We start from the raw sequence: 11,101 nt of genomic DNA, 5'->3' as shown, positions 1-11,101 counted from the left end.
AAGGATAAAATGGTCCTCTTTTTCATTCAGATTCTCTCCAAAGCTGAGCCATTAAGAGCTCCATTCAACAATTCAGATGTGAACTTCTATAAAACAAACAATCTGAATCTAGCCGAATCAGACCTTTGTCTCTGAATGATGTCATTCAGAACTAAAACAAACAGCCCCTAAATAATATATGTGCAAATGTTTTAATTTAATTTGTTTAAAATTTAAAAGAAAATAAAAAAAGGGGTTGTGAAATTGTTGTTATGCCTCCATGTGAGCTGCACATGATCTTACTTAACGACGGAATTTAACGAGGTTAGGGAATAGGACAAACGTTGTTAGATTCTGAAACGTAAAGGAAAATACTTATCAATTTTGAAGATAAAGAATACCGAGTGAAATTTGGTATAAACATAAATGACAACCTCGGTGTTTATATTTTTTTTTAAATAAAATATGACATGTCATCTTACATGTGTACATGAAAAATAATACAATTTTGACCTATTCAACTCACTATTGAATTAATAAAATACATAACCTAACTACTAAAGTAACTTTTATGTTTTTTATTATTTAGTTTTCGGAAGCTTTGAACATTTCTACATAGATAAAAGCCAAATCCATATATTAGGCAAGATTCTGAGGAAACTAGGTTCACGTAAATACAATTAGAAAATAACAAAATTTGAAGACTTACATACTAGTCATATACTTGGAATGTTTCATCTTTTTGTTACTGATAGGAACAATAGTAGTGTTACTTTGATGGGTTTATTGACTTAGATTCATGGGTTAAAACTTACAAAATTACCCGATTCATATATTTATTTGTGTAAAGACATTAGTTTTTTAACTCGAACAAAAACATTTTTAAGCGCTTACAAATCCGAAAAAATTACCTATAGATTCTCTCCAACATTAACAACCAACAAAATTCTATGAATTCTCTTAATAAAAGATAACTAAAAATATATATACTTACCTATCATCCCAATCTCCATTATTATAAATCATAAAGGCCATGGCATTCTTAAGTCCTAAGCACCCACACAACCATAATCTTTTCACTTCACTTCTTCAAAAGATAAAAGATATTGCAAATATGAAGTGGGCTATACTCAATATCTTCTTGTTCATCAGCTTCCAATCTTCATGCATCAAATCTCAACAACAATACTCAGCAAACCAACCTTTTAACTGCACAAACAAAACCCTCTACACTTGCAACGGCCAACACACTTCATGTATCTCCTTTCTTGTCTTCAAATCCCAACCACCATACAACTCCGTGGCCACCATCGCCGCCCTTATGTCTGCCAACCCATCTAACCTTGCCCGAATCAATAATGCCTCGAAAACCACCGTTTTCCCTGATGACAAAGAGATCATAATTCCAGTAAACTGTTCTTGCTCCAATAAATATTATCAATCAATCACCACTTACCGTATTAAACCACAATCACTAACCTATTTTGTTGTAGCAAATAACACGTTTCAGGGTTTATCGACGTGTGCTTCGTTAAAACATGCAAATCTGTACGACCAGTTCGAGTTAAAAGAAGGGTTTGAACTCAAAGTTCCACTTCGTTGTGCTTGTCCTACGAAAGATCAAATCTTGAATGGCACAAAACATCTGTTGACCTGCCGGCTTAGTTTCGGTGATAGTGTGAATCTTGTTGCTCGCAGATTTAACGTGACTGCCGAAAGTGTGCTAACAGCAAACGGGATTAGTGAAACCGACACTTTGTACGCTTTCACTACGTTGTTGATTCCGTTACCCGACAAACCTTATATTTCCCCGACAGTAATCCAACGGTAAGTACTTTTAATCGAGTTTATTATTATCCATTATAGTTATTATTATTGTTAATATTTTTAGTGCAATTAGATTAATTGGTCGACAACGTATTATAATAAACATTAAGCAAGCTAGGGATGTGCGGAGTGCACACTTGTTTTAGTTTGTTATGATTTTGGGGCGAAGCCCCTAACGAACGGGGTTGCGGGGGCGGTCCCTAGCTGGTCTAGGGGCTTACTAAAACTAATATTTAAAATCTGAAAAGATAACTGCTTGAAGCAATTATCTGTATTAATAACTGCCATAGAGATAAAACACCATTTATGTTTGATCGACAATCTCTTTGGTTCTTCTTCCATACACATTCCATACAAATTTCTTGTCTCAAGTCAGAGTTTTATCAGATTAAAGCATTTTGGAGAACCGCTAACCAAATTAACTTTTAATCTAAAAGTTATCATACGACTCTGATTATTCAAGTTGCTACTTCAAAATCCCCAACAATTATTTGACGTATCTTTTATAGTTTTATTTTTAATTTTGTTCGTTAGTCATTATTCCACTACAAGCAAAATAGGACGTTCTATGCAAAACTGAGTCAAAATTTCGACAAAAACATATGGTGGCGAGAAATTATGTCTTTTACTAATAGGGTTCTATCTTTGTTTTAAATATTCGGATAGTTAATAACGTTTTATTATTATTAGATGGTTACCTTTATTAATAGTTATCATTTCCATTTTAATCTTCAATAGATATGGTTTTTAGTTATAGTTATTCAATACACGAAAGATATTGTTGATCACCACTTTTTATGTTATTTTGAATTCTTTCAGGTATAATCCACCAAATTCGTTAACTTCTGCGAGAAGATCGAAAGCACACAAATCAAAAAAAGTTGGAATTGCAGCAGCGTGTTCTTTTCTTGTATTCACAGCTGTTCTGGTTACTGTAGTAGGCATGATTTACATGAGGAGCAAAAGGAATAACGAGACAGAAAACGAGATTTTGCCTGCATATCTTCTTGCTAAAATTTCAAGCTTTGAGCGAATTACTAAAGTTTATAGCTTTAAGGAGCTGCAAACCGCTACAGAAAACTTTGATAGTAAGCATTGGATAAAAGAATCTGTGTACCAAGGAATGTTTGGAAACCAGATTTTAGCTGTTAAAAAGACGAGTATTGATGTATGCAAGCAAGTGAATATATTGAGCAAGATTAACCATATTAATTTGGTAAAACTGAATGGTTTTTGCAAGCATCAAGAATCGTGGTACCTTGTTTTAGAATACATGAAGATGGGTTCGCTTAAAGATTGGCTAAAGGAACCTCGTAGTTTGCGTATTCGTATTCAAATCGCTATTGATGTGGCTAGCGGGCTTCGTTATCTTCATAACTTCACCAAGCCGGGGTATGTGCATAATAACCTTAACACCTGCAACATAGTTCTTGATGGTAATCTAAGAGCAAAGATTACAAATTTCAGTCTTGCAAGAACTATTGATGAAGGGAATGATAATAGAATTGTGGGTACTAGAGGTTATATGGCTCCTGAATATGTAGAAAATGGTTTGGTTACGTCGAAAGTTGATGTTTATGCGTTTGGAGTGGTGTTGTTGGAACTAGTTACTGGGAAATATGCTGTGTTTAGATATGGAGGTCAAGAGGTACTGCTTTCTACAGCAGTTGGTGCAATTATGGAGGGAGAAAATGCACAAAGTGAGATATGGGGTATGGTTGATTTAGGAAATGAAGAAAATGGAAGCATGGGTTATGCAGTTCAAGTGGTGAGATTAAGTCTGAATTGCTTGAAACATGATCCGGAAAGCAGGCCGAGCATGGATGAGATTGTGTCTTCTTTGGTTAAAATTCAGGTTAATTTGCAAAGTGATGCAATGTTAGTATCGGATTGAAGATAATGGCGAAGAATGTTGTAAGGGTATCCGTAATGGGCGATATGTGAGGGGCGATGAGGGTGATATTTGGAGCGAACACCCCCCCTCCCTCCCACCACCCCGACAACAATAGGGGCGATAAGGGAGGGGTGATCAGTTTTTTTCGCCAGCCAACATTTGCAGATTATTATTATATTGTGTTGTGTGATATATATATATATATATATATATATATATATATACACTATTGGGCTACAACACCACTACACCCCTGTAACAAAAACCCACATTTTGCTGACTGGACGTCACATAACACAAATCGCCCCCATTTTGTAGCTACTCCACTACACATAGCCTAATGTAAAACTAGTTAAAGGCAGTTATGTTGAATTAGCTATTTCCGGAATACTATTGATTTCTCGTTTAACAGAAACTGTTTATTTCATGATATATAAGTTAATTCAAAATGAGGCATCTGCAAAGGTTGTTGCCCGTTTGCCTTCAGTTTCAATGTAAACGATAAATAAATCATGTTTAAAAAGAATAATAAGTAAAGTGTTTAAAAGGAATTTCTATAGTTATGGACTTAGGGTAACTCTCTATTTTTTTTTTATTTTAACTAGACAATGGACACTACACCTAAAAAACTCAACTTTTTATTTATCATGGACATTAGCCTAGATTATATAAATTATAAAAGAAGACCCAGTATAACTAGTTTTATACCCGTCTGATAATGTTATATTAATAACATAAGCCACCTCCACTACCACTGATTATCATATAGTAATTATCATACATATATTAATAAGAATAATAGTAATAATAGTGATGATACTAAGGCCATGGGGTATACTCTAACCTCTACATGGGTTAACATGACATGGCACTTTAAAGATGGGTTAAACCACTCCCCACTTGTGTTAAGTGTGTTAAAATAGCCCATGAGTTATGCTTCTAACGGGTTAAAATGAACAATATGCATTAAATATGTATTAATTACTAATTGTTTTGTTATTATTTATTTTGGTAATTAAACTAAATGTTTGATTTTAAATTAAATATTAATAGGAGAGAGATGAAGTTAAATGAGTTAAACCATTTCTTTTGGATGACATGGAGTGAAAGAGAAAAAATGAGTGATGTGAAGCTTATGTGAAGTTAGAATGGGTTAGAGTATACCTTATGGCCTAACAATAAAAGAATAACTATTGTCACAGATATATATTAATAGTTATGCTAGTTAACAAAAATGATAATGCTAATAATAATAATAAAAAAAATAATTGACATAGATGTTTACAAATCATTAAGCAATATTGCCATTTTTTTATGTTACAATCACACAAATACACTTGAAAACACTATTTCATCAAATAATCCAACCATTAGTTCACCACTAAGTTCACAAGCTTCATTAGTACCCTTAAGAGTTAATAATGCCTCCTTCAATAGGTAGCAACAATCACGCCATACCAACTGGTGAGCCACCATCTTTCCAGTGAAAATAGTTCATGAGAGGTCAATCGGGTTATAGTGACAACATCCTATATGTATGAAATTTACTTGGTTGTTCTTTTGTTGTTATTTTATGGGCATATATTCACCAATTAATGAAACAAAAAATTGGCCTGTTACTAGGTTAAATATGACCTAGAAGAAAAACCTTTTTTATGTATAATATAATATAATATAATTATATTATAATATAATTATATTGAGCTATTCACCAACAATTATAATTTTGATCATGCACCAAAAAATGATATTTTCACCCGTTTACTAAAAATTTTTGCCTTGAGCCGTTTACCTAAAAATGTAACCTTGACCCATTTACTTTGAAACAGGTTAATGGGTCGATAGTAAACTATTTAGGCGTTTAGCCAATTGTGTTTGCAGGTTGACACACCAAACTTTTACACTATTCCTAAACTTGAAAATGCCGTTCTTTATTTGTATTTTACCTGCATGAATCCACACTCTTAAAAACAGAATTATCATTCAAGCCACCGGTTCCGCATAAGCAGGTCATTGATCATTTATCAGCCATTGAAGTCATGCTAGCAAGCAGGAAGTAAAGTATTAATTATGTTGATAACAAAATAAATAACATCTTTCTAATTATTTATATATGAGGGTCTTTTGATTATAAAGCATACCTATCTTAATTATGATAAATGTTTCCTGTCGTCTCCAGCTATTGTCGACTTCAATGGCAGGATCATGTTGGCCCCTAACACGAAATAATATGATCAATCAGAATCAACTTTAAGTTTCAAAATCAAGCCAATTTTCAGCCTTCAGAAAAGGTAGCTCTATGGATTCTTGCACTCTGGAATCTGATCTGATAGCCCACCAACTACAGAGTAGCTAAAATTTGTAGTCTACTTTGATTGGTGGCAAAGTTTACCGTGGAACTTCATAAAAAAAAAAGACAACCTCTTCTTTCAGAATGTCTAAATAAAGGTGCTTATGATATATCTTGTTATTGCACAGTTTGTAGTTGTATATTTTATATGCAAGTCATGTACCCATGTGTGCCTCTGGAAAGCGAAAAAAAAATCGCACCACTAGATCCTATGGAGCCACAAAACACTGACTACAATGAGCTAAAGTTTACCTTGAACCCCTTTAAGGACGTTTTTTACCGTACCCCATTGGTTAGGCAGTGTATTTGGGTGTCATAAACAAAAAATCTTAAAACAACTTTTTTTGATGTTTCACATTGTAGTGTGGATTACATAGTTTTTAACAAGTGTGGACTGGGATGATTTGCCAGATGGCGGGAGTCACTTTGCTGAAACTGTCAAAGCAATGAATGCTCATAAATAATACAAACTATCTTCTTTTGTAACTTTTTAAAATACAAAAAGGACATAATTAAAGAATTAAAGAATTAAAGTAAATGCATGGTAGAAAAGCAAGCCAGAGATAATGGTGGATAGTTTGTCTTTTGATTTCCGGGGTGATTTAGAATCTGTATCCATGTTGGCAAACTCATGGTTTGGATGCTTTTGCCCATAATATTGAAACAGTTAAACGACTACAACGAATAGTACGTAAGAGACCCATGAGCTGGGTGAGTAAATCAAAATCTTAGCTATTAATATGAAACAATGAGTTATATTATTAAATTATATTTTGTGGGTGTAGATATGAAGAGTTTGTCGATGCTAAAGCATGCTAAGGTAGCATTTGGTATAAGAGAATGAAAGAGGGAATGAAGTGAGTCATTACAATGGAATGAAAAAATCATGTTTGGTTGTCATGTGATAATGGAAAGAACCATTCCATAGTGAATGAAATTCTTTTCAAATATAGGATTTTCATTCTTTTAGTAATAGGTGTTTTTTTTTTCATTCCTTCATGGAATGGAATCCATCACTAATAATAATAATAATATTATTAATATTATATAATATATAATATATAATATTTGTATTATTATTATTAATATAACATATTATTATTATTAATATAACATATTATTATTATATTATATTATGATTATGATTATATTATCTTATTGGTTTGTATAATAAAATATAACCTATTATTATCTTACAGTTATTATTGTATTATCTATATTATTACTATTTGACGAGTCAACGTTTCACAATATGCATGCGCGATTCAACATTTTACGAATGTTTTTATTCGTTTTGATGATCTCGCTGAAATGCACGGATCCTAAAAAAATGAGTTAATATGAATATTTATATTATTACTAATAATAATACTAATAATGGTAGCAGCAGTAGTAGTAGTAATAATAATAATAATAAAGGGACGATCATTCCATTCCTACATGGTACCAAACATGATAATGAAATGGTAATGATTTATTTCATTCTTTTGTCCATTCCATTCCCTCATTCATTCCATTACGTCATACCAAACATACCCTAGGTAAAAAAGGAATTATTACTAAAACATCAATAATGCTGGGATCTGGAGACTCTGATGAATAGTTGAAGCAAGCCATGCCATGGCTGATTTACCCTTAATCGATGTTGATGTTTTGACTCTTGGACAATACTTTCTGGCGAGCTCTTTTCTTCATGTACTTTACATGACTAATCAATACGGTATATGTCTATATTGTGAATTTTTAACTTATAAGATACTCTGTTTACTCAGTAGTAACATGTATGTTTTGTCTATTTCACTAACTGTTTTGTATTTGTGCTCTTGCCGAATTAATATTGAATTTTCTAACAAACGGAAGTACTATTTGATAGATTTGCACGGAATGAAGGAATTTTTGTAGAAGCTTATTGGGTCTTCAATGACGGCTTTGCTTTTTCTCCTCTTTCTAAATTGTGAGTGTTCTGTGTTTTTTTTTCTTTTGCATCAGTGTATATTATAAATTTGGAATCCATCATACTTAAGTAACTTAAGGTAATTTACATGGTCTTTTTAGTTGTACATATATAAATATCTTCATGGTAAATGACTTGAAAGAGTTTATTATTCGAAGTCTATTAGATCCCATGTTTAAATTAAATAGTTTATATAACAATAATTTTATTTGGTTATTAGCCTCATCAACAAGAACCTATAGTTATTTATAATTATTGTTGTAAGTAGTTTGTTATAAAATAATAAAGCAGTTAAAAATTAAAAACCTAAATAAACACCGTAACACATGGGCTAAAAGCTAGTATATTAATATTTATAAAACTTAGCCTGTTTCATACCTTCTCATGTAAATCTACCAGCGACATATTAGAGGCGACTTACGCATGATACACGTAAAAATTAAAAGATTTTAAATATGTTGTTATGATCAAAATATAATGCGGGACTGATCAGTAACCAAGAAATCATTACGAAGTTAGCCCAAATTTTACTACAGTTTTGAATTAAAAATAAGTAATTTATACACATTCTATCAATTAATAATAACTATATTTAAAAATCTTGAATACCAACAAAATTAAAATCACAATTTGAGCTCTAACCCAACAGGAACTCAAAACACCAACTGTATGATTTTTCAAAACAATTAGATTTGATCAAACCTAACCCTTGTAATAACTAAAGATGATCATGATTGTCAAACGTTACTAGATTAAAAAGCTTTAATTTCTTGAAATCTACCATGAACTCAATACTATCATCTCAAGCTAACAACATTTAATCACTAAATATTATCATCTCAAGCTAACAAATAAGAACTACTTTAGAAAACCTTATTTTCAAGAAATCCACCAAGAATACACAGATACTTGTAAGTTGTAACCCTCTAGCTAAGATATATATAATATGAAACATAAAACTAATTAATTGTATTAAATATATTATTATACATATATTAACGGAACCTGTATTTCAATTAAATGTTTTAAAGAGTCCTATTTGAACTCGTTTACTTAACCATGGATGAAAGAAACACGTAAAAGATATTAACATATCTATAGTTAAAGGAACCAAAGAGTTTAAGCAGGAGGTGTTCGGGAAGGTTCAGCTGGAACTCAATCAGTTCGGGTTGTGGATATATAATGCGAATGTTAAACAGTTGGTGGATGTTCCCGGACACGAGTATTTCTCGTATTTAGGCCAGAAAACACAAATGGAAGCTCAGAATCAGGCGAAAATCGATGTCACTGAAGCCAAGATGAAGGTAATAATAAAATGTTATAATATACGATTTGCAATCCAAGGAGGAGTAACCTGTTCGGGTTCTGGGTTAATCTTCTTTTTTTTTTTTTTTTAAAGTTCGTGATCAATTAGTAAAGTCTTTATAGTTTGTGTCTAGAAACAATTGGTAACTTTTTTATTACAGAAAGTTTGGGCATTTGGGCTGGTTAACTTAAACTAGTTCGGATTATTCTGGTTAATCAGATCCTGATTTTGTTTTTCCCAAAAATTAATAAACCCATAACCCGACCCTAATTATAATATGGGTTTGGCGGATTAACCAGAATAAACAGATTAAGACTTTTTGACCCTATTTAGCTTATTTGGGTTGGGGTAGGATCGGGTTAATCGGGATTGGGCCTTATGGACACCCCTACTAGCAGCGCAGCTTGTACTCCGTTTGTTATTTATTTTGATGTAAAAATATATATACAGGGTATTCAAAAATTTAAACTAAAGTTTTGTTATTTTATGATATAGGGTGAAACTGGAGCTAAGCTTCGAGAAGGACAAACGCTGCAGAATGCAGCTAAAATTGATGCGGAAACAAGGATCAAATCGACGCAGAGGCAAGGGCAGGGGAAGAAGGAAGAGATAAAGGTGAGGACGGAGGTGACGGTGTTTGAGAACGAAAGGGAGGCCGAAGTGGCAGAAGCAAATGCTGATTTGGCGATGAAGAAGGCCAAGTGGGCCAAGGATTCACAGGTGGCGGAGGTGGAGGCGACCAAGGCGGTGGCGCTTAGGGAGGCGGAGCTGCAGAAGGAGGTTGAGATCATGAACGCGTTGACTCAGACGGAGAAACTTAAGGCGGAATTCTTGAGTAAAGCTAGTGTTGAATATGAAACCAAGGTAATATATTCAAACTTGTATTTATTGAATACATATGTTTAGTTACTAATGATTAAATTGGATGTAATAAAAGGTACAAAAGGCGAATTGGGAGCTGTACAGGAAACAAAAATCCGCAGAAGCAATTCTTTACGAGAAAGAAAAAGAAGCGGAGGCTCAGAAAGCTATTGCTGAGGCCGCATTCTACTCCAGGAAACAAGTAGCAGATGGTGAGCTATATGCAAAACAGAAAGAGGCTGAAGGTCTAGTTGCCCTTGCACAGGCTCAAGGGACCTACTTAAAGACACTTTTGGGTGCATTGGGAGGTAACTATGGAGCTTTGAGAGATTATTTGATGATCAATGGCGGGATGTATCAAGAGATTCCTAAGATTAATGGGGAGGCGATTAAAGGGTTGCAGCCAAAGATTAGTATTTGGACGGGTGCAGGTGGTGATGGAACCAGCGGTGATGGTTGTGATCCAGGTGGTGCTATGCGGGAAGTGGCCAGGGTGTACAAGATGTTGCCTCCGTTGCTTAGCACAATTAATTAACAAACCAATTTTTTGCCGCCAGGTTGGATGGGGAAGCTCCCTGAATCCTAAATTTTCACATATGGAACGCGATGAATTCAAGTCCTTTGTTTTTATTATCATTAGACAATGAGTTTGAGTATTAGTATAATTTTGTGGAACTAAATTTACTGGTGTTTGACGAGTGTTTTATACTGTTATGTGTGATGAATGCTACATTTACATATTTTGGTTGGAACTATTTTTGGTAAGTTAACATACTCTGGTGATTTCTGATTTCTTGTTGGTGAACTTTTTGTTTATGGTCCGGTTGAATAGACGTTAACTACGGTTTTAGAATACGGCAGACTAAACCAACCATGTTGGGGTGAGTTGGTTAAACTGGCTAGTATACTTTATTTTGCATTCGGAAAAAG

At 33.4% G+C, this 11,101-nt stretch overlaps 1 protein-coding gene and 1 pseudogene across 2 annotated transcripts; both read left to right on the top strand.

Moving 5' to 3' along the window:
• Positions 1-950: 950 nt before the first annotated feature.
• LOC143626972 (lysM domain receptor-like kinase 4) lies at positions 951-3,700 on the top strand. Its single transcript, XM_077096886.1, has 2 exons — positions 951-1,806; positions 2,626-3,700. Exons 1-2 carry the CDS (start codon positions 1,013-1,015, stop codon positions 3,698-3,700), a joined length of 1,869 nt encoding a protein of 622 aa, XP_076953001.1. The 5' UTR covers positions 951-1,012.
• A 3,970-nt stretch (positions 3,701-7,670) lies between these two features.
• On the top strand, positions 7,671-10,757 carry LOC143626971 (flotillin-like protein 4; annotated as a pseudogene). The gene is made up of 4 exons (XR_013152519.1): positions 7,671-7,770; positions 9,106-9,308; positions 9,806-10,174; positions 10,248-10,757. The product of XR_013152519.1 is annotated as a flotillin-like protein 4 (transcript).
• Positions 10,758-11,101: the final 344 nt, after the last annotated feature.

This window comes from Bidens hawaiensis, unplaced genomic scaffold (genome assembly GCF_021521415.1).
Source record: "Bidens hawaiensis isolate Kalapana, Puna unplaced genomic scaffold, B.hawaiensis_p1.1 tig00004551_1, whole genome shotgun sequence".
NCBI classification, from domain to species: domain Eukaryota; kingdom Viridiplantae; phylum Streptophyta; class Magnoliopsida; order Asterales; family Asteraceae; genus Bidens; species Bidens hawaiensis.
The sequence above is the reverse complement of the archived record's forward strand: the minus strand, read 5'-3'. Positions and strand labels throughout refer to the sequence as shown.

Coding starts and splice junctions, on each gene's coding strand:
- LOC143626972 (XM_077096886.1), top strand. CDS start 1,013: ATGGCATTCTTAAGTCCTAAGCACCCACACAACCATAATCTTTTCACT. Junction 1,807..2,625: donor TCCCCGACAGTAATCCAACG/GTAAGTACTTTT, acceptor GAATTCTTTCAG/GTATAATCCACCAAATTCGT.